At 46.7% G+C, this 27,252-nt stretch overlaps 1 protein-coding gene across 3 annotated transcripts in view; it reads left to right on the top strand.

Annotated features, from left to right (window-relative positions):
• PITPNB (phosphatidylinositol transfer protein beta) overlaps nucleotides 1-27,252 on the top strand; it is a 198,726-nt gene that overhangs the window by 21,518 nt on the left and 149,956 nt on the right. For all 3 annotated transcript variants that reach the window (XM_029619633.1, XM_029619634.1, XM_029619631.1), the window contains exon 2: nucleotides 24,825-24,855. In XM_029619633.1, coding sequence (XP_029475493.1) covers nucleotides 24,825-24,855 — 31 coding nt within the window. The remainder of the gene's footprint in view (nucleotides 1-24,824; nucleotides 24,856-27,252) is intronic.

Consider the following 27,252-nt stretch of genomic DNA (forward strand, 5'->3'; position numbering starts at 1 on the left):
TGCGAACCCTGTTAAGCGAGCTTCGTCCCACAGCATGGGACTACCCCCAATTCCTCGGCTTCATGGCATCCACACTGGAAGTAGTGCCATGGGCAGGAGCTCACATGAGACCCCTACAGTGCTCTCGACTGTCACGATGGAGCCAGAACTATACCGTTCGGACCCAACTACGATGGTGGCTACAAGAAGGGCCATCTGAGCCAGGGAGTGAGGCTGTCCTCACCAACCTGGACCCTGCTCACCACGAACGCCAGCCTATGGGGATGGGAAGCACACTGCCAGGAGCTAACCGCCCAAGGGCAATGGAACAAAGAAGAGTTGGGATGGAACATCAATCGTCTAGAAGCACGGGCAGTCAGACTAGCCTGCCTACGGTTCGGTCACAGACTGAGACAAATCAATCAGTCATGTCGGACAATGCCACAACAGTGGCCTACATCAACCGTCAGGGAGGAACCAGAAGTCAACAGGTGTCCCTGGAAATAGACCCCCTAATGACATGGGCGGAAGCGAACCTTCGAGAGATCTCAGCCGTCCACATCGCGGGGAAAGATAACATCGCTGCGGATTACCTCAGCAGAGAAAGTCTAGACCCAGGAGAATGGAGACTGTCGACCACAGCATTCCAGTTGATAGTAAGCTGTTGGGGAACACCAACCATGGACCTCTTGGCAAACTGGTCCAACGCCCAAGTGCCCAGCTTCTTCAGCCACAGACGGGAACCTCAGTCCCTGGGAATCTATGCCCTGGTACAGACTTGGCCACAGGAAACTCTATTATACGCCTTCTCATCGTGACCCCTATTGGGCGCAATCATCTACAAGATAGAACACCACAAGGGACCAGTACTTCTGGTGGCCCAGAACTGGCCAAGAAGGCCGTGGTACGCAGACGTGCGAAGACTACTGACAGGGAGCCCTCTTTCACTACCGCCACACAGGGATCTGCTCCAACAAGGGCCGATCCTCCATGAGGACCCAGCTCTATTCTCTCTTTCGGCCTGGCCATTGAGAGGACTCACCTGAGCAAGAGCGCATACTCGGGGGCAGTAATTGGCACCCTGCTCCAAGCACGCGAGTTCTCTACATCCCTAACTTACATAAGGATTTGGAGAGTATTTAAAGCCTGGTGTGAAGACTGTGACATAATCCTACGCTTAGTCAAAATTCCCGCGATTTTGGAATTCCTACAGAACGGTCTAGAGAAAGGATTGTCTCTCAACTCCAAGGTACAGGTGGCTGCATTGTCATGCTACGGAACCAAGAGAGAGGACTCTACTCTAGCCTCCCACCCGGATGTCTCCTGCTTCCTGAAGCAGATTCGACCACCCTTAAAGTGGCCGGTGCCTCTATGGAACCTCAACCTGGTCCTAGACTTCTTAGCAGGAGCCTCCTTCAGACCTCTCTGCGGCCTGTCCTTCCGACTATTAACATTGAAAACAGCCTTCCTGGTGGCAGTCTGTTCAGCCCGTTGAATCTCCGAGCTACAAGCACTGTCCTGCTGGGAACCATTCCTCAGACTCACTCCGGATAACATCCAGTTACGCACGGTCCCGTCCTTCCTCCCCAAAGTGGTTTCTCACTTCCATCTCAACCAAACCATCTCGCTACCATCGCCAGATGAGAATAAGGATTCGGAAGAATCTCGCTGCCTGCGCCACCTCAACATAGGCAGACTCCTAGTCCGATACCTGGAAAGGTCGGAATCCGTACGAAAGACTGACCATCTATTCGTCCTTCACAGCGGGAAGAAGCAAGGGGAAGCGGCCTCATGGGCAACCATAACCCGCTGGATCAAAGAAGTTATTAAGGCGGCCTACGTAGAAGCAGGCAAACCACCACCTTTGCAAGTCAAGGCCCATTCCACTAGAGCCCAGGCAGTGTCCTGGGCGGGAACCAAGATGCTGTCACCCGCCGAGATATGTCGGGCGGCAACATGGTCATCCATCCACACCTTCTCCAGGTTCTACCGCCTGGATGTTCAGGCGAGAGAGGACACAGCATTTGCAAGGGCAGTACTAAGTGGACCTCGAGCAGCCTCCCATCCGGTTCGGGAGTAGCTTTTATACATCCCATTGGTCCTGAGTCCATCTGCTACATGCTAGGAAATGGAGAAATTACTTCGTTTTCCTTAGTGTAGACAGATGGACTCAGCATCCCACCCATGGCTGCCATCATTCATGGAATCCTCTGGCGACATTCCCGAGAGCGAGTTATTCACGGGTAAGCCAAGCTTCCCTCCAATTAGGACACCCATCCTACTGGGTGTCGACGTTTCCTGGTTGCGGGCGCTGGTGGTCTCCAGCTATAGCCAATTTAACCAGTTCAAGTTAATCAAATTAAGCAAGTTATAAAGTTAATCAAGTTATACAAGTTATTCAGCCACACATATATCCACAATTGCTTTTCGAGAAGAATACTGAAGAGCTGCACTTCCTGCAGGAGTATATGTATGACGTCAGATTGAAATCTGATCCGTCTCCAACTGCTATCAGGAGTACACTACATCCATTGATCCTGAGTCCATCTGTCTACACTAAGGAAAACGAAATTAGGTAAGTAATTTCTCCATTTACTAGCGTGTAGCCACCTCTGGTGGATTCAAATATTCCCCTATCTGGATGATTGGCTGCTGGTGGCTCCCAACCCATTCCTCCTGCAGACCAGTCTGCTCACAACCATACACTGCCTGGTCAACCTAGGGCTGCTGGTCAACTAAAAAAATCGAATCTGCAACCCACTCAGATCTTACAATTCATTGGAGCTCATATCGACACCACTCAGGACAGCCTTCCTTCTGGAAACTCGAGCTCTTTCCCTGGCATTGCTCGCCAGTTGCCTCCAGAAGGCCACCCCTGCTCGTCAAGTCCTGACAATCCTCGGCTACATGGCAGCAGCTATCTGTCGTTCCCCACACTCGCCTCCACATACAGCGTCTGTAATGGGGCCTGAAGACCCAGTGGAACCAGTTTTCCAGCCATCTCTCCACTCCTGTCACCTCACACCCAGCATGAAACGGGATTTGGAGTGGTGGCTGACACTGGCAGCTCTGACAGAGGGAGCACCCCTGTGAGCTCCAGCACATCACACCATCCTCACCACAGATGCTTCCACCAAGGGATGGGGCACTCACCTAGTCCACCTCCAAATTCAAGGCCTGTGGTCTGCCCGGGAATGATCGCAACAGATCAACCTACTAGAGCCATTCGAAACGCTCTTCGAGCCTTCGAACCAGCACTCCGAGGAAAGACAGTCATGGTCCACACTGACAACCAGATGGCCATATTCTACATCAACAAAGAAGGAGGGTCTGGTTCCTGGAACCTTTGCAGAGAGGCGGTGGGGATCCTGGAATGGGCAGAGAGCAGATCCCATCACCCTGCAGGCCACGTACCTTCCCAGCGGATAGATTGAGCAGAATATTTCAGCCCCACAAGTGGGAACCATCAGGACGTGGCGGACAGCCTTTTTCAAACCTGGGGCCTGCCACGCATTGATCTCTTTGCTACAGAGCTCAATTGAAAGGTACAAACCTTCTGCGCGGTATACCCCAGCTCCCAAAAACTAGTGCAGACGCGTTCATCAGCTGGATGGGGGTGTCTACTGTATGTCTTCCCCTCCATATCTCTAATCTCTTGCACAGTCCAGAAATGCATTACAGTCAACGCAGACCTCATCGCTCCAGAGTGGCCCAGACAACCGTGGTACATGTATCTAGTTCAACTATCGGTGGACCGACCAATCCCCCTGGGCAACAGTTCACACCTCCTCACCCAAGAGGGAGGCTCCCTGCTTCATCCGCTCCACTCATCTGTCTCACTGCGTGGAGATTGAAAGGCTGGTACTCCACCACCTGAACCTTTCACCTCAGCTTCAGGATATCTGTTGCCTCTAGGAAGCCCTCCACAAGAATGAATTATCAAAGGAAATGGGCCTTTTGGATAACAGGACTAGGGGGCATTCCATGAAGTTAGCAAGTAGCACATTTAAGACTAATTGGAGAAAATTATTTTTCACTCAACGCACAATTAAGTTCTGGAATTTGTTGCCAGAGGATGTGGTTAGTGCAGTTAGTGAAGCTGGGTTCAAAAAGGGTTTGGATAAGTTCTTGGAGGAAAAGTCCATTAACAGCTATTAAGTTTACTTAGGGAATAGGCACTGGGATCTTTTTGGTGCTTTTCATTGAATCTATGCTTCATCTCAATTGATCTAGCATGGTATGTAGTTTCGTCTGCACATAGTCTTTTAATCTAAGAAATTGAGAATATGGAAGATTCTTAAGTAAAGATTTGTTATGACAACTTTTATAATGTAATAATTTGTTAGTATCTGTGGGTTTTCTATAAATATCTGTGCTAAATGAACCATTTACAAAACTGACTAAAATAGCTAAAAATGGAATATTTTTATGTTTAAAATTCCTTGAAAATCTTAAATTGTTATCCAATGCATTTAACCAATCATGAAACCGACTCAAAGTATTTGCATCTCCCTTCCAAATTTGAAAGATATCAATATATCTTTTCCATAACAGTATATTGTTTGAAAATTCGTGATCAGCTAAAAAATCTTTTTCAAATTTTGCCACATAAAAGGTTTGCGACAGGGGGCCATGGCTGAACCCATGGTCACTCCCTTTATTTGCATAAAAAAATTCTTGTTGAATGCAAAAAAATTCCTTGTTAATGCAATGTTAGCTAGATAAATCAATAATTGGTTGGGTATCAGACTATATGTGGTTCGTTCCAAAAGTTGGTGGGCGATAATCTCCAAAGCAGAAGTCTGAGGAATGTTGGTATATAAGGACTCAATATCCAATGTTACCACTACGATGTCATTAAAATTCCTAAAATCATCTAAAACAGTGATAAAATATGAGGAGTCTCTTTTATATACGATGGGATCTGGGGAATGTGTGATTTTAAGAAAGTATCAATAAAAATGGAGAGGGGTTCAAGCAGAGATCCATTGGCTGAGATGATAGACGTACCTGGTGGATCAGTGAGTGATTTATGAATTTTTGGTAAAATGTAAATAGACAGCAGAATGGGATTGTTAACGGTTAAGAAATCTAATTCTTTATTTGTTAAGTAACCACCACTTCTTGCAACATCTAGTAGGTTGTCAATTTCTGAATTGATTTGAGTAGTTGAGGAGGAATAGCCTCGTGGTTAGAGCAGTGGACTATGAACCAGGAGACCAGGGTTCGAGTCCTGCTGTCGCTCCTTGTGACCTTGGGCAAGTCACTTTACCCTCCATTGCCTCAGGTACAAAAACTTAGATTGTAAGCCCTCTGGGGATAGAGAAATACCTACAGTACCTGAATGTAAACTGGTGTGATATCTCAATTGAGATCAAATGTCGGTATATAAAAATAATTAATAAATAAATAGTGGGATTTTGTTTCAATTTCTTGTAAAATGACTTGTCCGAAAGTTGTCTGTTAATTTTACCAATATATTTATTTTTATACATAATCACTATGGAGCTGCCCTTATCTGCTGCTTTGATAATGTCCGAATCATTCCTTTAATTTGATAATGCTCTTCTTTCTAGGTAGATCACATTAAAAAAAACTTTTTTGAAGGAATTCCTTTGTTCAGCTTTTTCTAAATCTTGTAAAATAAGGGTTTCATAGGTTTGAATGATCGGATTAATGGTGCCTGTAGGAATCCATTTGCTCGGTCTTTTTACAATGGACATATCTTTATATTTGGGTCCTGTATCAGAGAAAACTTCCGTTATCTTTAACTTTCTTGTAAACTTAAAACATCTCAACACCTGTTCTTAATACGTTATAAGATGGTATTGGAACAAAAGAAAGACCCTTTTGGAGTGCTTTAGTTTTGTCTAGGATAAGTGTATGTGCTGAAATATTAATGATTTTATTATCTTTGTTTAATCTTAATACCTCTGATCTCTGTATGCCCAAGGTTGGTTGTGATATTGGTTGTAATGTTGATTGTAAAAGCTCCTCCCTCTTGCTCTCCATCTCCAGCCTTCCCTTCCCCTTAAAAAAGGGGTATCCCTTTTTTTGTTAATCGTATCTTCTTTAACTGAGTCTTTCACTGAGTCTTTCCTCCAAAATTTATCTAATTCATGGACCCTAGATTCTGGTTTATTATGTGTGATGTGTATATCATTACTCAAAGTGTAGGTGAAAAGAGGCACGGATGGATCTATTTCAACGTCTGTGATACTGCGGATACGTTTGGCATTCCTGCTTAAATTTGGGCTCTCATGGCTCCTTTTGTCCTTTCTATCATCATTAAGAGATTTATTCTCATTGGTACGTAGAAATGTTTTGTCATTCCTAAAGAAGGACTTTTTTGGAAGGTGCCAAGTGTAAACCTTATTCTTGTAGTCTGCCTCATCTCGTTTAAATTTTTCCAATTTACAACTTTTCAATTCTCTAGTGCAGTGGTTCTCAACCTTTTTTCTGTCTGGACACACCTGACAGATGGTTCTCACATGCGTGACACACTGACCCATGATCGTCACAGGGCTAGATGTAAAAGTACGGTTTGCATCCACGGGAACCCCCCTGACCCACAATAATGGATGTAAAGCAGAATTATGACATTCCCCATACAACTCACCCTACAAAAAAGATGTTCTGGTGGCATCTCAGTAACAGCAACTCAAACTCCTTCTACTTCCAGGCTCAATAGCCCTACTTATGAAAAGACAGCAGTTTACCACCAATGCATGTCCTCTTGAGAAAACACAACAAATAAGACTGATACAAACGCTTACATGCTAGTAAAATATCTCGTCTCGGTAACAGACACAGAACCGACCTAACATACTCCCAGGATCTGTAGTAATGCACATAAACTAATCCGCACACAGTTACACCTGTATTATGGAATACACTCAAACAGGAGCAACCCTATCTATGAAAAGGCAACACTACAAATATTAAATCAGGTCCTAAAAACCAATACACCTCTTATTAGGAAAATAGAACTAGCAAGCAGCTATAGATCCCCACACAGAAATAATTGTAAAACTATACTAATAAGCAGAATAAATGTTTCACAACAACTATGAACAGAATAACATCCAACTATTAAAAACTATTAAAAATTCTCCAAACACCAATAAAACATTTCAAAAAAAGCAGACACATCACATATTAAATAATTAAAATGGCAGTCAATCAAGAAAAATAAACTTAAAAAGCCACCTTTACTTACCCCTTCCAGCAGCTCTCCTACTCCTCTTCCATGCAGGCTGTAGCACACACCAGAAGCAGCAGTAGAGGCTAAGCTCTATACTCATGGTCCTCTTCCTTAGTGCCCATATCTCTCACACACACACCATACCAGTCATGCCCCCATGACCAGTTTCTGTCTCTCACACACCAATCATCTCCCAAACAGTTTTTGACAAACACACCAGTCACCTTCCTGAACAGTTTCTCTCATGCCATACACACACACACAGGCTTCCCACTCCCGTGTTCTCTTTCAGATATACAAGCTTCTCACTCCCATGCTGTATCTCACACACTCCCAGCTTTCTCACTCCCATGCTCACTCTTCACATGCACAGGCTTCTCATTCCCATAATCACTTTCTTTCTCTCTCTCACATACACACAAACACACACCTGTTACCTGATCTCTCTCATGCATACACACACAGGCTTCCCACTTCCATGTTCTTTCTTACATATACAGACTTCTCCCTCCCATGCTCACTCTCTTCACATGCACAGGCTTCTCATTCCCATAATCACGTTCTCTCTCTCTCACATTCACATACACACCAGTCACACCGTCACCTTATCAACCAGTCTCTCTCTCATACATGCACACACACACACACAGGCTTCCCACTCCCATGCTCTCTCTCACATAATCAGGCTTCTCACTCCCATGCTTTCTTTCACATACACCCCCCACAACACTAGGCTTCTTACTCCCATGCTTTCTCACATACCCAGATTTTTCACTTCCATGCTTTTTCTCTTTCTCTCACACACACACCAGTCACATCCCTGACTGTCTCACACTCTCACATACACATCAGTCATCTCCTTGAGCAGTCACTTTCATTGTCTCTCACATATACACAAACATCATCTCTGACCAGTTTCTCTCAATCACACACATGCTCTCGATCAAATACATTCTCTCACTTACACACTGGCTGGCTGGCTGCTTCTCTCTCTTTCTCTCACTCACTTCCTCTCTCTCCCCCCCCCCCAGCACAAATGGTAGCTGCAGCAGCCTCCTCCAGCCCCCGCAAGCCAAGAAAGAAGAATCCCATCGGCCGCGGGAGGCTCATGCTGCTGTCTCCTTTCTCGATTACCGGCTGCTTCAATTGCTCGGGGGCCGATGCTGCAGCGGCCGCTGCTACTTTATCACGCGGCACGGCTCTTTCTTCTTCCCACGCACCGCGTATCACTTCCTGGTCCGGGAGGGGGGGGGTGCAGGCGCGGGAAGAAGAAAAGGCCAGCCACAGGTGCCACAGCTTCTTTTAGCACTGCTGCCGTTCCCACTGGGCTTGAACGTGCTGATAGCCTGGCGGCAACGGCAGCAGGGAAGAAAGAGCAGCGGGAGAGACCGGGATCACGCGACACACCAGCCGGTGCTTGGTGACACACTGGTGTGTCGCGACACACTGGTTGAGAACCGCTGCTCTAGTGAAACTAAGTTTTCTTTTATAATCACTGTAAATTTCGAAATATAAATCATTCTGTTTAAGAAAATCCAAATGTTCGTCTAGATCGCTCTTAAGTTCCTCTTCTCTCTTCTTAGATGTTTTAAATGATTAAGATCATCAGATCCAACAAACATTTGAGTATAGCCTCCCAAGAATTCATGAATTGCATGTCCTCTCTGAACATACTTTGGTGGTTTGTTCATTCTTAAACCTCTTGGTATCCGCTTATACAGACAGTAATCCAGAATGTGGAGGTGTGTAAGCTGCTCCTGACAAGGCTTTTACTTATATTAATCGTGTCATCCCATTTCTTCAAAAAATCTTCAAACACCTGTGCGTCGAAGGAGTTGCTGCGTCCGCCAAAAAGTTTCCTTTGCCGACGCATGGTGTGGTCGTTGCATCCATTGCGGCGAAGAAGGCAGCAGCATTGATCGGCGTTGATGCGTCGACCGGCATCTGTGCACAGACGCATCATCATTGCACAGACACATCTGGCGTAAGCAAGTCCAGCCATGCTTCGGGATCGAAGCATGGACATGCAACTTTGCATGAAAGCACTACAGGGTCGACTCATCACCAAACGTCGCTGTTATCTACTGCATCGACGTAAAAGCCTCATAAGCAGCCAAAGAAGCATATGTCTGGCCATAAAAGGCAAAAACAGCCATCTCCCCTTCTAATTGTGGGCAAAGACCCTCTGTCTCCTCCCCCTGCTGCATCCTCACTGTCTTTTCCATCCGACCATGAGGAGCCTTTACATAAGAGGCCACAGAAAACTTCACACTCAGGGAGAGAAATGCCTATTCTGCCACCGCAAGCTCCACCATGAGGTGCATCACAGGATACACAACCTCAGGAGGCATTGGCATCCTAGGCAATGTCACATATCTCCTTAATCTTGGCACAGTTTTTGACAACTGTTGCAGATCAGGGAGGATGCAGGTCAGAACCACCACAGGAGACTCCAGTGTCTCCTCCAGGCAGCCCCAGTCCTGGTCCAGCCCCGGCATCACCTTATCCTCCTCTGGCTAACCAATCGCCTTTATCATCTTCACCTGGCTCTTCAACAGGGTACCCTTCAGATCACCCCCACCCCCAGATGATCAACCAGGACCAGTCTCGCCTCCCGAGGACCTCATGTATTCCAAATTCCTCAAGAAAGTGGGTGAAACATTAAATATCAAAACCAAGAAGCTGCCAGATCCAAGAGCAGATGTTCTTGGCTTATTAAAGGCTTATGAAACTCCAGCAGAACCAACTGCACTCCCATCTCATGAGGTGCTGGATGCAGTAATGAAAAGGGCCTGGGAAACACCGCTTTTAGGCCCCTCAACTTCAAGGAAATTGGAGTTAAAATATCAGATGCGACAGTCTTCCTATTATTCACACGTTCAGTTGCCTCATGCCTCAGTAGTGGTAGAGTCAGCGATGCAAAAGGCCCGTAAAGATTACATTCCTATGCCCCTCCAGGTCGTGACTGCAAATACATGGATGATTTTGATAAGTGAGCATACCAATCAGGTATGCTTAATGCAAAAATCCAGCAGCATCAGTTTGCGATTATCCAGTACCTATTCGAGTGCTTACAAGCCTTGAAGTCTAAGCTTCAGGAGGAATCTCCTGATCAACACCTCCCTGAGGAGTTCCATCACTTGGAGGAGGGTTTGAGACGTCTCAAACCCTTCATATACTGTACGGATGAGATATCTATGAAGTCGACAGTAAATGCCATTGCAGCAAGGAGACTTGCATGGCTAAGGGCAAGCGCCATCAGGGAAGATGTCCATGAGAAGTTAGCAAACCTCCCCTGCTTGCTGGAAAATTTATTCGGCGACCAGTTCCTGGAGACAGTGGCACAGTTGAAGGAGCAGAAATTAACAGTGCAATCGCTAACTACTCCATCGGATTTTTCAACCTCCAGAAGGTATTATACAACTTACCGCAAGCCACAATATCAGCGTCGACCCTTCAGGCCTTATCCACCTTCACAGCCTCTGTACTACTACTCTTCTTGCCCTCAGACATCGCAACCACAGGGACCTAGACAACATCAGAGGACTCCAAAACAGCCTCGGATTCCTCAGGACCAAATCGCCAAAACCATCACAAGGTTTTTAGGGAATCCCAGACCACCGCTACCACTTCCAGTCGGAGGCAGGTTAATGCATTTCTTACCTGCATGAGACGCCATCAAAACCGACCTCTGGGTATTAAAGATAATAGTGGAAGGTTACTCCCTCAACTTCCAATCTTTTCCCCCTCTGCCACACTTGGTGCGCACCAGGAAACAAGGCATGCATTCCCAGCAAATGCACCTGGAGATCACCAGCCTCCTACAACAGCAGTGCATACATGAACTACCTGTATCGCACCATCACAAAGGTTTTTATTCCCAATACTTCCTCATTCCAAAGAAACCAGGAGGATTCCATCCTATCCTAGATCTCAGGATGCTCAACAAGCACTTGATGACGGAAAAGTTCAAGATTTCGTCCCTCAAATCCATCCTACCTTTTATTCAACCCAGAGACTGGATGTGTTCCATAGATCTCAAGGGCGCTTATTCCCACATACCGATACACAAGGCCTCCTGGGGTTCGTACACACCACTGGCAGGAAGATCCGTGGCAGGGCGGAAGAATAACGCTGGAAGGGTTCCCATGTTCTTCCAGCATGAAGTCTATGAGGCAACTGGCGGCACAGAAGAATGACGCTGGAGGGGGGTCAAAGAAGAGACCTGGGGTGTGTGTGTGTGAGAGAGAGAATTGGGACCTTGGGAGTGGGTGTATGTTTGTGAGAGGGGGAGCTTGGGAATGTATGAATAGGATCCTGGAGGATGGGTGTATGTGAGTGAGAGAATGGGAGCCTGGAGGGGAGAAGGGTGTGTGTGTGAGTGAGAGAATGGGAACCTGGAGGGGAGAAGGGGGTGTGTGTGAGTGAGAGAATGGGAACCTGGAGGGGAGAAGGGGGTGTGTGTGTGTGAGTGAGAGAATAGGAGCCTGGAGGAGAGAAGGGTGTGTGTGTGTGTGAGAGAATGGGAGCCGGGAGGGGGGAGAAGGGTGTGTGTGTGTGTGTGAGTGAGAGAATGGGAGCCTGGAGGGGGGAGAAGGGTGTGTGTGTGTGTGTGTGTGAGTGAGAGAGAGAATGGGAGCCTGGAGGGGGGAGAAGGGGGTGTGTGTGTGTGTGAGTGAGAGAATGGGAGCCTGGAGGGGGGAGAAGGGTGTGTGTGTGTGTGTGAGTGAGAGAATGGGAGCCTGGAGGGGGGAGAAGGGGGGTGTGTGAGTGAGAGAATGGGAGCCTGGAGGGGGGAGAAGGGGGGTGTGTGAGTGAGAGAATGGCAGCCTGGAGGGGGGAGAAGGGGGGTGTGTGTGTGTGAGAGAGAGAATGGGAGCCTGGAGGGGGGAGAAGGGGGTGTGTGTGTGTGTGAGTGAGAGAATGGGAGCCTGGAGGGGGGAGAAGGGTGTGTGTGTGTGTGTGTGTGAGTGAGAGAATGGGAGCCTGGAGGGGGGAGAAGGGGGGTGTGTGAGTGAGAGAATGGGAGCCTGGAGGGGGGAGAAGGGGGGTGTGTGAGTGAGAGAATGGCAGCCTGGAGGGGGGAGAAGGGGGGGTGTGTGTGTGTGAGTGAGAGAATGGGAGCCTGGAGGGGGGAGAAGGGGTGTGTGTGTGTGTGTGAGTGAGAGAATGGGAGCCTGGAGGGGGGAGAAGGGGGGGTGTGTGTGAGAAGGGGTGTGTGTGTGTGAGTGAGAGAATGGGAGCCTGGAGGGGAGAAGGGGGTGTGTGTGTGGGGGGGGGGGGAAATGTGATTTTTTTAAATTTTGCTCTTTCTTTAGAGTTCCACTGTTCAGAGTTTCTCTTAGGTTTTCTTTTTCAGTTGTGTGCATGCTTCTGTTTCTAACTTGTAGCCCCTTATTTCTATCAGCTCAATACAGTAAAGTGCAGCTGCTCCTAACCGGCTTTCTACTCACTTTTCGGCCGCGTTAGTTCAACCTGCGATACACTATCCCCTTTAATCCATCCTTACCGCCTCTTTAAATCCCCGGGTAACCCCTTCCGCACGCTGCATGTATATCAGATGTAAACGATCGAATTTGCTATTCCCTCCCATACAGTAATGCGCGCCCCGACTATTGCTATTTTACCCTGCCATTTTGCCCCACGTTTAACCTGCTAACTTACCGCCTACCCCTACCCCTGCGTTAGAGGCAAGGGTTAAGGGTAGACGGCAAACTTTCCCTCAAAAGAAAACCTAAAAACCTTTAAACCATTAAATATATGAAAGGGCAGCTTTTAATCTCTTATTTACTGTCCATGTCTATTTTATTATTGTCGGCTAGCCCCCCCCTTTTTTTTTTTTACATGATATTGTGAATCATTGCACTACACATGCGATTCCTTAAATGAACTTAAAACAAGTTGTTGGTAAAGTTGTTATAAATACCTTGGATGTCACGTTCCGAATCCCCCATCTCCACGTGGGCGGGCGGTCATCAAGGCGGGAGCCGGCAGGCGCGCGTTCATCCAGGCGGCGGTGGGAGCCGGCGGGCGCGTGTTGATCCGGGAGCGGGCGGGTGGGCGCGCGCGCATTGATCCGGGTGGCGGCGGGAGCGGCCTCCAGCAGCCCCCGCCGGCAGTGAATAAATGCACACCTGTGTACGCCCGTGCAATTTCGGCGCTCAAGGCAGTGCATTACCGAACGCCGACGTCACATGCCGTGACGTCAAGCGTCGTGACGTCACGCCTTGAGCGCCGAAATTGCACGGGCATACACAGGCGTGCATTTATTCACTGCCGGCGGGGGCTGCTGGAGGCCGCTTTCGCCGGCTCCCACCGCCGCCTGGATAAACGCGCGCCCACGCTCCCACCGCCGCCTGGATCAACGTGCGCCCGCCGGCTCCCGCCTCGATGAACTCGCTCCCGCCTCGAACGCGCGCCCGCCGGCTCCCGCCAGTAAGTTTACTTTTTTTACACTTTATTCCCTTTTGTTTTAATTTTTGCCCTGTATAGGCGCTGTATTAAGCGCCTATACAGTAAAATGGGTTGCGCAGGCCTAACGCTTCGCCTAACGCTTCGCAGACGCGGCTTGCATTTGCAAGCAATTTAAATAGAGTATCGAGTGGTATGTGAACAGAACTGTGCGTGCGGCAAACGAGGGTGCGCCTGGCACTGCCGCACTCTTTCTAACGCGGCATTACTGTATCGACCTGTATGTTAGGTAAAGGTTGGTTTGTGTTCTGCCTGTGTTTGTCTGAGGTGCAGTATTTCTGCTAGCATGTAGTTTCTCTGTAGGTATTTGCAGCAATCCAGTTTGTTCTTTTACCTCAGTAGGTGGGGTATTAATGTTCTGGGGCCTGGTGTAGTATTTGCATTGCTGCTTTTTCATAAGGTTGGTGTTTGTTCTGAGAGTCAGTGCTATGATTGCAATTGTATGGCAAGGTTCTAGGCATCTCTCTTTTTGCAAGGGTTTGTGTTACTTTGGAGTAGCCTAGTGGTTAGAGCAACAGGCTTTGAACCAGGATCCCAGAGTTCAAGACCCACTGTCGCTCCTTGTAACCTTGGGCAAGTCACTTTACCCTCCATTGCCTCAGGTACAAACTTGTGAGCCCTCTGTGGATAGGGAAATACCTACAGTACCTAAATGTAATCCATTTTGAAGTGCAGAAAAAAGTGAAACATGGAATATAAAAATCTAAAAATAAATAAAGTGTTTAGCAGTGGAGGATTTTTTTTTTTGTTTGGGGTGACACCAGAAATTGAATATTTTTTTTTTCCTGTTGGGTTGCAATGGGAACTGTCTTAGTTCTGCTCTGCACCTGTTGCTTTTTTTTATTGTAGTTATGATCTCTGCCTTTCTGGAAAGGAATCATAAAAGAATACATTAGTTTTATTACATGATTGGTTAGATCTGATATTAGTGTTGCTTTTTATAGAATAATCTTGTGTATTTATAAACTGCAATAAATATAAAATGAATTAATACAAGTTCATAAATTTTAAATAATTGAGGTAAAATCTTTTAGTTTATCTCATGATGTATAACAGTTGTTGCAGACCACTTAGAAACCATAAGGCATTATTTATCAATAAGAGTACAACTAGTAGGTCTCAGTGTGCCCATCCAAAAAATCAGTTTGGCTGAGTCAATGAGACTATATTGTAATTGTAATTTGCTTTACTTGTGGCTTTCTGTTGCCGAGCCCACACCCAACATCCTTTACGGTAGGCTTGTTTTTTGTTTGTTTTTTTTAAGGGCTGTCTGGTTAGCACCATGGCAGTACATGTAAATGTAATATACATGTTGTAAGTGATGGTTTTATCTTGGAAGTCTATATTTTCATGTCCTTTTTCATGTAAAATCTCCCTTTCTGGATCAGGAAAATGGGTAATATTAAATTGTAAAATGCATAATATTTCTGTAGGGGGAATTGGATCAACATTTAATACCCTTACACTGGCCTGAGAGAGTACACCGCTCACAGACCCCCATTATTCACCCATCTGTTACATCTGCAGTGCCAGATGCAGGGCAAGGGTAGGTGGTAGGGTTCCCAAGAGTATGGCAGGGAATTTTCAGTGAAGCACTGCCACTTCTCTGGGAACCCTGTCCTCTGTATCCCCCCTTCATAGCATTTCTAGTTACTGAAAGGGTCAGACTTCAAGTGGGAACCCTCCACCTTGCTCTGGCCTTTTCAGTGGTTTGATCTGTGCTGTGCCTTTTGAGTCTAAAGGAATTAACAAGTGAGGTTAAATTTTACAGTATATGTTGTAATCTCCTATGTTTCTTGAAATTCCCCAGCTTTCTCTTTTTTTGGGGTGTAGGGAGAGGGGGGGAACTATATAGGAGGTGGATTTGTGATAAGGTTTATTTTTTTGTTTGGTATGTTTTTCTTGATTTTGTTCCCTGTTTGGCTTACTTCCTCATTTGCTTGCAGATAATGTGCTTGTAACTTATTTGTTAAAACAATTTCCTAGAACCACAATTCACACTTTGACTGGGTTCTGTTAGCTTATATTTTGTATCTTGGGTTTATTTTGTTTCATCTGCTGGTTTCCTCCTGTTCCATTGGGCCTCCAACTAACTTAGCATTTCCTAGTGAGTAGCAGATGGACTCAAAACAAATGGGTATAGTGTGCTCGTGCTAGCAGTTGGAGACAGATCTGACGTCAGCACGGGTACATATACCCCCACAGGAAGTGAAGCAATTCAGTAATTTCCGTCTCCAAAGCAGTTTGGAGCTACCCACGCTCGCTGAGCGTGTTTTCCAAATTCTATCGACTAAATTCTTAGAAGAAATCTACTGAAGACGAGCCCCGCACTCCTGTGGTGATACCAGGCGGTCACTCACCCAGTTGAGTTTCCCGAGCTGACTTCTGTGGTCCCTCGGAGGTAGGAGCCTCGGTCCGGTGGCCGATTCACGGTAGGGACCCAGCCCCCGAGTGAGAAGGGCTTGGGCGCGGCTTGGCCCCCGAGCGGTTCGGGAGCGGCCTAGAGGCAGCCTCGGTCCCGGCGTGGACTTGGCCCCCGAGCGGTTCGGGCGCGGCCTAGAGGCAGCGGGTGCACTTCCTTATGCACGGCGATTGAAGGTAATCTCCCCCCGCAGCCGGAGACCGCCCGGGTCGCAGCCGGGAAGCGCCGAAGACAAGGTAAGGTGTACATCTTTACTTGGTCTCCGAGGAAGTGTGGATTAACTGGGCCTGCCTACGAGGCCGCCCGCTTGGGAGGTCGCCATTTTTTGCCTATCTACTTCTCTTTTCTAATTAAGCGCTTTTTGCTTGCTGAACGCACGTTGTGAGCGCCCGCCATAGGCGCACGTTGTGAGCGCCCGCCATAGGCGCACGTTGTGAGCGCCCGCCATAGGCGCACGTTGTGAACGCCCGCCATAGGCGCACGTTGTGAACGCCCGCCATAGGCGCACGTTGTGAACGCCCGCCATAGGCGCACGTTTTTGGCGCACGCTACTAGGATACGCGCACATATGCTAAGACGCCCGATTATAGGCGCACATTATAAGACGCCCGCTACGGGCGCACTGTTTATAAGACGCCCGTTCATAGGCGCAGGCTGTTACGCGCCTGTGTTAGGCGCACATCGTAGGACGACACCGCATTTGAGGCAAATGGAGCGTAAGAAGGCCTCTGCGGCTGCAGAGCTGGCACCCCCAGAATCAGGCATGAACGCTCTAAGCCTCTGCTCAGCATGCAATCTTAGAGCCACACAGAGCGAGGAAGCAGACTCCCTATGTGCCCAATGTGAGGAAGCCATGGCAGTCCCAGGACAGGACCGGTCCCAGCCCAGCGGTTCCTTAGAGAACACTCCGGACTTAGCAGGCCGTGGCGAGCAGCCAGGGAATCCGAGAGATCTGGTATCCCTGCGGCCAAATCTGGCTTCGCTTTCCTGGGTGGAATTGTTTAAGGGGATTCACGCCTTTGTCCAGATGCAGTCTGCTCCTCGGATGGGTCTTGCCGTCCCGGTTGATCCGGTCCCTGGACCCTCGAGACCTAGGCGCAGCCATTCACCACCCGACAGCCCCAATCATGGGGATTCGGATTATTCACAGGTAAGTGAGGAGCCCCCTGAAGAGAATGAACTTCCCTCGGAGATAGAACCATATCGGACCATGAGACGCTTCTTTCGGAAAGAAGATCTGCCGGGCCTGGTCTCACAATGCCTATCGGAGCTGGCCATTCCGGGCCAGGACCCCCCAGGGGTCCCTGTACAGAACCCTCTGCCAGAGGGCTTGCGCCAATCGGCTCACCACTTTCCCCTCCTACAAGCAGCACAGCAGCTAATTGAGCTAGAATGGAAGGCACCGGAGGCCTCATTCAAAGGGGGTCGGGTCTTGTCTGGCATGTACCCTCTAGATCCGACAGCCAAGGAACTGCTGGCGTGCCCCAGGGTAGACGCCATAATTAACGCAATCGTGAAACGCACCACCATTCCGGTGGAGGGGGGAGCGGCTCTCAAGGATGTGCATGACCGACGCATGGACGCCATTCTGAAACAAGCCTTTGAGGTAGCAGCCATGTCCCGTCGAATTGCGACGTGCTGCACCGTGGTGACGCGCTCCTGTTTATCACAGGCAAGAAATAACACCCCGGGAGAAGACATGGAATCGGCTCTCGCATTTCTCACAGACGCAGCCTCCGACCTCGTCCATACGGCAGCCAAGGGAGTGTCCTCCTCAGTGGCAGCCAGAAGACAGCTTTGGCTACGCAATTGGGCGGCCGACTCGTCCTCCAAGACTCGACTCACAAGAATGCCCTTTAAGGGTTCCCTACTGTTCGGCAGCGACCTTGAGAATTGGGCTACTAAATGGGGTGCTTCTCCGTTACCCCGTCTACCAGAAGACAGGTCAAGGAGGAACCAGCGTTCTGTTTCTAGACCATCCAGAGGTAGAAACTCGCAGCGCTTCAACCCTTACCGGTCTCGCTATCAGGCACCTCGTTCTCAGGCCAGGAATCAGCCCTTTCGGGCTACGCACACCAAGAAGAGAACCGGCCCGGGTTCTGGCCCCGGCCATACCCCACAATGACAATCAGCCGACCCATCCGAGGGTAGCAGCCATAGGGGGCAGGCTAACCTTCTTCTACCGCAGGTGGGTCGAGATCACTTCGGACCAGTGTGTCCTCGCCATCATCCGGGAAGGATATTACCTGGATTTTTTTCGGCTTCCGCCGAACAAGTTTGTGGAATCTCCTTGTTCACCACTCAAGGCAGTGGCACTAGAAGTGACCTTACAGAGGCTCCTGGCCCTAAAAGCCATAATCCCAGTACCTGCGGAAGATGTACCTTCTGGGCATTATTCCATTTATTTCATAGTACCCAAGAAGGAGGGCACCTTCAGGCCCGTCCTGGACCTCAAGTCAGTCAACCGACACCTACGGGTCCCCAGCTTTCGCATGGAAACTGTACGGTTTGTCAAGAATTCAGTACAGCCAGGGGAGTTTCTCACCTGCCTAGATCTGTCAGAAGCCTACCTGCATATCCCAATTCATCGGGATCATTAGCGCTATTTACGCTTCAAAGTCCTGAATCAGCACTTCCAGTTCCGGGCCTTACCCTTTGGGTTAGCCACCGCGCCGCGGATCTTTACCAAGGTAACAGTTGTAGTGGCAGCGGCACTCAGGAAGGAAGGAATCCTCGTCCATCCCTACCTGGATGATTGGCTGATCAGGGCAAAGTCACTGGAAGAGTCACCGGGCAACCAACAGAGTTATAGCTCTTCTGGAAAGCCTAGGATGGGTAGTCAACATAAAGAAGAGTTCCCTACAGCCATCCCAGTTGCTGGAATACCTAGGGGTCCAATTCGACACCCAGGAAGACAAGGTCAGCCTGACCTCCAAGAGAAGGTCAAAACTCCGGACTCATCTGCAGCTCTTGCTGAGCGCCAGCCGGCCCACAGCTCGAGATTATCTCCAAGTCCTCGGCCTCATGGCATCCACCACAGACCAATGGGTACTTTCCATTATAGCTCGAGGGTACCGATTGGAGTTTCTCACTGTACCAGAAGAAACTCCACCAACCTCCTCTTGGACAGTGAACTACCATTCCAATCTTCTAAAAACAGAATTATCCACCCTTCTGAGAGCCAGGGCCATAGAACCAGTTCCTGGGCCTCACAGGGCAGAGGATTCTACTCCCGCTATTTCCTCATTCCAAAGAAAACAGGAGGCCTACGTCCTATCCTGGATCTCAGAATCTCAACAAATTTCTCAGAAAAGAAAAATTCAGGATGGTATCATTAGGCACAATGCTACCTCTTCTTCAAAAAGGAGATTGGCTCTGCTCTCTGGATCTTCAAGACGCATATGCTCACATTTCCTCCTCATCGCCAATACTTGCGATTTCTGGTCGAAGGGCAACATTTTCAATACTGAGTGCTTCCCTTCGGCCTAGCCTCAGCACCTCGAGTATTCACAAAGTGTCTGGCGGTGGCTGTGGCGCACCTTCACAAGCAAAAGGTGCATGTATTCCCTTATCTAGACGATTGGCTCATCAGGAGTCAGACGAAAGAAGGAGCTCTCAATTCCCTCAAGCTCACAGTCAACCTGCTTCACTCCTTGGGGTTTCTAATCAATTATCAGAAATCCCATTTCACACCATTTCACCTTCTACAAGTCATCGGTGCAGATTTAAACACAATCATAGCAAGAGCATTTCTTCCAAAAGACCGTGCCCATACACTCATTCTCCTGGCACAATCTTTCCGAAGCCAATCTCAAGGCACAGCTCACCAGTGCCTCACACTACTTGGTCACATGGCCTCCACAGATCATGTCACTCCCATGGCCAGATTGACCATGAGACTAATGCAATGGACACTCAAAACACAATGGATTCAGGCCATTCAACCGTTGTCCTCTCACATCCAAATAACTCAGGAACTGTGTTCTTCCCTCCTCTGGTGGACATCAATGAACAATTTGCTCAAAGGTCTACCTTTCCAGCAACCAGTTCCACAAGTAACATTAACTACAGATGTGTCCACTTAGGTTGGGGAGCGCACATTGGTCAACTGAAGACCCAGGGGACGTGAACAAAAACCGAAGCCTCTTTTCAGATAAACTTCCTAGAGCTTTGAGCTATACGTTATGTGCTACATGCGTTCAAGGACTGCCTTTCACACAAGACTGTTCTGATCCAAACGGACAACACAGTAGCCATGTGGTACATCAACAAACAAGGGGGAACAGGTTCCTACCTCCTTTGCCAAGAAGCAGCACAGATTTGGGACTGGGTCCTAGCACATTTAATTCTTCTACGGGCCACTTACCTAGCAGGCATCCACAACATAATAGCCGATCGCCTCAGTCGTCAGTTCCAACCACACGAGTGGTCCTTGGATCCAACGATAGCAACCAAGATCTTTCAACGTTGGGGGTCAACCAACAATAGATCTCTTTGCCTCCCATCTGAACTACAAAGTGAACAATTATTGCTCCCTACTAAGACAGGAGAACAGCCTGCCAAAGGACGCTTTTGCTCGCCATTGGAACTCAGGCCTGTTATACACGTATCCACCGATACCGCTGATAACCAAAACTCTAGAGAAGCTGCAACAGGACAAAGGGACCATGATACTCATAGCCCCATACTGGCCTCGACAAGTATGGTTTCCCACACTGCTAGACCTCTCAGTCAGGAATCCCATTCGCCTGGGAGTAGCTCCCAATCTCATAACTCAGGAACAGGGTCGGTTGCGGCATCCCAACCTTCAATCCCTATCCCTGACACATGGATGTTGAAAGCTTGATTTTACAACCACTCAACCTTCCAACCACTATATCTCAAGTACTTATAGCGTCACGTAAACCTTCCACTAGACAGAATTATTCCTACAAATGGAAATGGTTTACTCTGTGGTGCACTCAGAAATCTATTGATCCTTTCACTTGCCCCACTACCTCACTACTAGATTACCTATACCATCTTTCAGACTCTGGTCTTCAGACTTCATCTGTAAGAGTACATTTGAGTGCAATCTCAGCTTACCATAACAAGCTGGGAGACGCACCTATCTCTACACAGCCTCTCGTCAGTAGATTTATGAAAGGTTTAACTCACCTTAAACCGCCATTTCATCCCCCAAGCATACAATGGGACCTCAACGTAGTATTAACCAAGCTCATGCGTTCTCTATTCGAACCCATAGATACCTGTGACCTTAAATTTCTTACATGGAAAACTGTCTTCCTCATAGCCATTACATCAGCTAGAAGAATCGGTGAACTACAAGCACTAGTCACATACGAACCTTTTACAAAGTTCCTACTTGACAGGGTGGTCCTCCGGACTCATCCCAAATTCCTTCCTAAGGTAGTCACGGAATTCCACTTGAACCAATCTATAGTTTTACCAACATTCTTTCCAAGGCCTCACTCTCACGGAGAAAGAGCCTTACATACCTTGGACTGTAAACGTGCACTATCTTTCTACTTAAACCGCACTGCAGTCCAAAGGAAATCCAGTCAACTGTTTGTATCTTTATGATCCAAACAAACCAGGTAGGGCAGTGGGTAAACATACTTTGTCAAACTGGCTAGCAGATTGCATACAGTTTTGTCATGAGAAAGCAGGCCTTACTCTTCAAGGGCGAGTAAAAGCACATTCAGTCAGTGCAATGTCAACCTCAGTAGCACACCTTCGCTCTGTACCTATTCTTGACATTTGTAAAGCAGCAACATGGAGTTCTCTTCACACCTTTGCAGCTCATTACTGTTTAGACAAAGAAGGAAGACAAGATTCAGCCTATGGACAATCTGTCTTAAAGAACTTGTTTCCAACTTAATTCCCAACTCCTACTACATCCAACCTGCTGTGATTGTCGGCTGATTCATTTCCAACAACAATACTTCACAGTTGTTTCACTACAAAATGATTCAGCCTCTAGCTTGCTAATCACCCATATGTGAGGACTAGCATCCTGCTTGTCCTGGGATAAAGCAAAATTGCTTACCTTGTAATAGGTGTTATCCCAGGACAGCAGGATGTAACCCTCACGAAACCCACCCGCCACTCTGCGGAGTTGGGTCCGATACGTTTTATTATTTTTTATTTTTTTGCTAACGCCAATTGCTACAAACCAGACTGAAGGGAGACCCCTGTGGCAGAGAGTATCATGGCATGCTGGGCATGCTCAGTAGGCACTCTGGTGCCAGTCAAAAGTTTCATAGAAACTTTGACAGACGTTTTTCCGTATAGGGCTCCATTACCGATGTCACCCATATGTGAGGACTACATCCTGCTGTCCTGGGATAACACCTATTACAAGGTAAGCAATTTTGCTATCTGGGCAAACCACATCTGTAAACAGTTCCAAGCATTCCTTAACCAAATTCCCATCTGCAAACGGTTTTCCTCTCTTGGCTATGGTTTCTGCTATTAAAAATCTGATCTTCGCTGCTGCTTTGGAACTCTGGCTACTTTAAACAAAGACTGTTGGCTGTCAATGCTTTGTTTCAACAAGTTGATGTGATCAGTTCGTGGTTGACCAATGAGGCTATCGAGTTTATTTGCATGCTTTGTAGTGTAATGCCACTTTGTTGTACTCCTCTTGAACAGCAATTTTTTGGCATGTCAAGCACAAAACTTTACCTACATATTCCACCACGGTAGTCATCCATCCACAAACCTTTGAATACGCGGTTTTCAACATCAGCTTTACGTTTTTTACTCATCCTACTTCCATGCGCAGATGCCGAGATTTTTGCTGTCAATATTTACAACGGATGTCTGTAAAAGCTGGAATGGACCGAAACAGTTTAACTCTCTCCCTCTGGTGGCCCCCCCCCCCCCCCCCCCCCCCCCCCCCCCCCCCCCCCCCCCGAGGCAAATTCTGTGTCCCCTCCTTATGCAGCTTCTCTCTCACTGGCCCCTTCCTCTAGTTGCTTTCTATCTCTCTCCCTCCTTCCTCCATGCAGCACTTGTGTGTGTGTGTGCGCGCACCTGTTTCTCCCTCCTCAGGCAGCTTCTCTCATCCTCCCCCCAGCTTCTTTCTCTTCCTTTTGCAGCAGTTTCTCTCTGTCTCTCTCTTACTATTCATCTGATCATGCGGTTTCTGCTCTCTCTCTCTCTTGCTATGTTTCCCACCTTATGCTGCTGCTTCTTGTGTGTGGCACATCTCCAGCTCGCCCATACAGCCCCCCCTTTCAGGTCCAGCACATCTACAGCTTGCTCACACACACTATCCTCTCCCCTCACCTCCCGCCTGCTGGGTCCTGGGTCGATCGGCTCTGGCAGCAAAGGTGACTAAAGGTTTCCTTTGCCTTCCTCTGCCGGCGTCGGGGCCTTTTTTGCTCACAGCATCCTGCCTACGTGACAACAGGAAGTTGCATCAGAGGGGGGCAGGATGCAGTGTAGCAGAAAAGCCCTGATGCTGGCAGGGGAAGGCGAAGGAAACATTTAATTGCCTTTGCTGGCGTTCGACCCGGGACCGGGCAGGAGGTGTGGGGGGGGGTAGTGTGGGACATGGGAGGATGAGATGTTGCCTGATGCAGCACGTTGCTCAGAATGTGCGGGCTTATTTTTCCTGGAAGTGTGTTTTTTGTTTTTTCAAATTGAAGGGTTCCCCCCCCCCCCCCCATGGAAGGCAGCCGCTCCCCCAAATGAGAATTCTGCAGCCCCATTTGGGAACCGCTGCTTTAACGGCTGCTAGATATGGAAGGGAATTTTCCCTCGCACCTGATCCGTGGGCTGGATAAAAAGGCTTGATGGGCTGCACGTTGGACAGCCCTGGTATATAACTATTCTTTTGGTTGACTCTGAGCTAAAACTTTTTAAGTTAGCAAACTTTCTTAAGATAGAATTACAAGACTATATATGCATTTATCTCAGTTGGATTTTGAATGATTTTTTTCAATATATTGTAAATTTGTAGCTGAAAACTCTTGAACTTTATTTCTTGCAGTGAGGGTGATATGCTTTGTCTAAAAACAACCCCAGCTGTGCTCTGGCTGCTCTCCTGACCCTGGATTTTGTTTGGTTTTGGTTTTGTTTTCTTTTTTTTTTCCCCCTGAAGAGGCTGGCTGCTTGCAAACCTTTTATTTTGCAATATATACAAGCAAGTTTTCCAGGACTCAGTAGTGAGTTCCTTTTCACAGGTTGAGAGCTGTGGTTTACATGCTTTTTCCTGGAGTTTGGATATTGTAGTATCTTAAAGCACACGCTGCTTGTAAGGATGTTGTGTACCAATAATGTTGCTGGCCATTGCATCTTTAATTTCAGAAATGAGTACCAGTGAACTGCATGCCAGAAAATGGTAACTTTATACTAGGGATCTGGTGGTAAAGCCCTGTACAGTGGGCAATAGTGCATGATAGCATCAAATGCAATCAGGATAAGCCAACAGTCTGTCCAAACAGTGATCCTGTTTTATTTCAACAAGAAATTGTGCTGGTCTTACTAACCTTCTGGCTTGTTTGTGACCTGAAAAATTGGTACTTCAAATTACAAGCTTTTGTTTCTACTTTGACTCTGAAATGGGGGAAAATAATGGTCTTCAGATTTGAATAATAATGAAGAAAGCCTTATTTTAGTTTTCCAAGACATCTCATTTTGAACTTTCATTTGCAAGATGCTCTTAATGTAATGAATCTAGAATGTGATATTTATGAATAATTGTATGTATTTATTCATTCTTTTTCTTTTTTATTTCAGCCGTGTGGTTTTGCCTTGCTCTGTGGAAGAGGTATGTCATCTATTTTTTTTTTTTTTTTTTTTTTTTTAACTGTGATCTTCCTTTTTGAGAAATTAACCAGAAAACTTAGGTTAGAATCAAATATTGCTGCAGTGAGTTGCTGGTCCACCCACTATCATGGAAATAGGAGTCTCTGCCATTTATTTCCTGTGCTTGTTTTCGTATTCCTGTGAAGCACTCGTTAGCACTTCTGAATATTTTAGACACACCTAATATAGAAGATATTTTGGCTTTTCAAGTGTTAGCCTTTCTGTTTTATGGAATTTAGTTTGTGATTCTGCAGAAAGGTCCAGTTGGCTAAAGTTAACATTCTCTTTGAAAAAGCAGGCAACTTCTTTAACATTTCAGATTTGGTGAAAAAGCACAACACATTTTTGAATTGTTTTAGACATACTTCATCACTGAGTCAGTTGTTTCACAGGGAATAATTTAGAGTGATAAAACTTCATTTCTGTTTCAAGGGAATTATTACTAAAAGGAAGTATATTTAAAATGTAAAAATTAGTCTTATCTTTGAGTGGCTTCATCTTTGTGGAAGAAACTCCTGATCAATGATTGCTTAAAGCAAACATTGAGCAATGAGAAACTGGTGTCAGGTTGCTGGCCAGGAATTGAAAATTTCCCTTGCCCAAAATGTGCAGTTTAGTTCTTTTTAGCCCTGAGCCATAACTACAGAAACACTGGTGGATAGAGAACCTTATGTGCTTGTTTAGTATTAATTTTTCCCAAGCTTCCACAACACTAGTGTTTGAAGCATGTATTTATAGCTGTGGTGGTGAACTCTTCTTGAAAATTGCCAATGTGCTTTTTAAGCGGTAGGGTGTTATTTCAGAGTAATCAAAATATGAAAAATAACTGAATTCATATGCAAATATATCTGCTGAAATTTTATGAAAATATAGTGGTAATCTTGAAATCTAAGGAGAGTGCAGAAAAGCAAGTTTCACTATAATAGGGCATGCATAACATAGCTTGAAGTAATTGAATAGCCAGTGGTATAATCCATGGGCCCCCTTACATTCAAGCAACTGGTTGTGTGTGTGGCTATAGATAAATATATTGCGCCTACTCATTCTTCCTGGTAGGTTTGCCCCACTGGACATGTATAAGGAAAATATAGGTGAAAGAAAATAAATACATTTAGATATGCAAATGTTCACTGAAAATTCTAAATAATAAAAATATTTATAAATAAAAACAGTTAATGCATATAAGTACATAGATATCAATATAAATATTGGGAGCCAATATAAAATATACAGAAAATAAAACCAAACAAAAAACAGAGAAACAAGCAAAACAAAGAACTGGAGGAAAGGATATTGTACCTTTCGGGAGGAGAACGTTATGTGTGATTTTTTTTCCCAAGATGTAATTATGGAAGATTGTGCTGAACTAATATAAGAAAAAAAATAATAAATAAAGAATATCTGTTAACAAATTGCTACAATCTTAAAGCTTTGGGGTAGAATGCTCAGGCAGGAGGATAATATTAAATAAATAATATAGCTAGTCACGTTCTGTGCAGTATACCTCAAAGGTACAATATCCTTATACATGTCCTGTGGATTATATGTTTTATTATTTATACTAATTCTTGTGTTTTTATCATTTCTTTACTTATTTATACTTACCATAATGTTTGGTTATTTTGTAATCCCTGAAGTAGCCTTGTGCAAAACTTGGCCAGAGTTGGACTCTTATCAAGATAATTGTGTGAATAAATAATCCCTGCCAAAGGCAACTGGTCTGTCTTGCTTTACCTTTGCCTTCTGGCTTTGACAGACCACCTTCCGGTTTGTTTTTTTGAGAAACCATTCTGTTCCAGCTTCTGTTGGAAGAGGATGTCAGGCATAAGATGCCCCTAAGGAAGTGGTAGCTGTTCCCGTACATGACATTTTCAAGGAGCTATTCCTTAGAATTTGGGAACACACCATCTCCGTGCCTTCGGTAAACAGGAAGGCAAATGTGGTCTACCTAGTGCAACAGGCTTTGGGGTTTGAGAGGCGTCTGCTCCCACATCAGTCTGTTGTGGTAAAATCTGTGCTCAAGAAAGCCAAATGTTCCCACACCCATGCATCCGCCCCTCCGGGCCGAGAGCACAGAGCACTGGATAGGCTTGGCAGGAAGGTATTCTAGGGCGCTATGCTGATTGCCCATATTGCTTCCTACCATTTCTATATGACGTGGTACTCTCAGAACCTCTGGAAACAAGTCCAGGAATTATCCGAGCACCTCCCCCAGCAGCAGCAGAGCACCTTTATGGCTATCGTCCAACAAGACTTGAAATATGGCAAGCATGAAGTGCGCTTCACCTATGATGTATTCGAAACATCTGCTAGGGTGGCAGTGGTGGGTATTGATGCCTGCAGAATGGCCTGGCTCTGA

The sequence above is a fragment of the Rhinatrema bivittatum genome, chromosome 11 (assembly GCF_901001135.1).
Source record: "Rhinatrema bivittatum chromosome 11, aRhiBiv1.1, whole genome shotgun sequence".
Taxonomy (NCBI): domain Eukaryota; kingdom Metazoa; phylum Chordata; class Amphibia; order Gymnophiona; family Rhinatrematidae; genus Rhinatrema; species Rhinatrema bivittatum.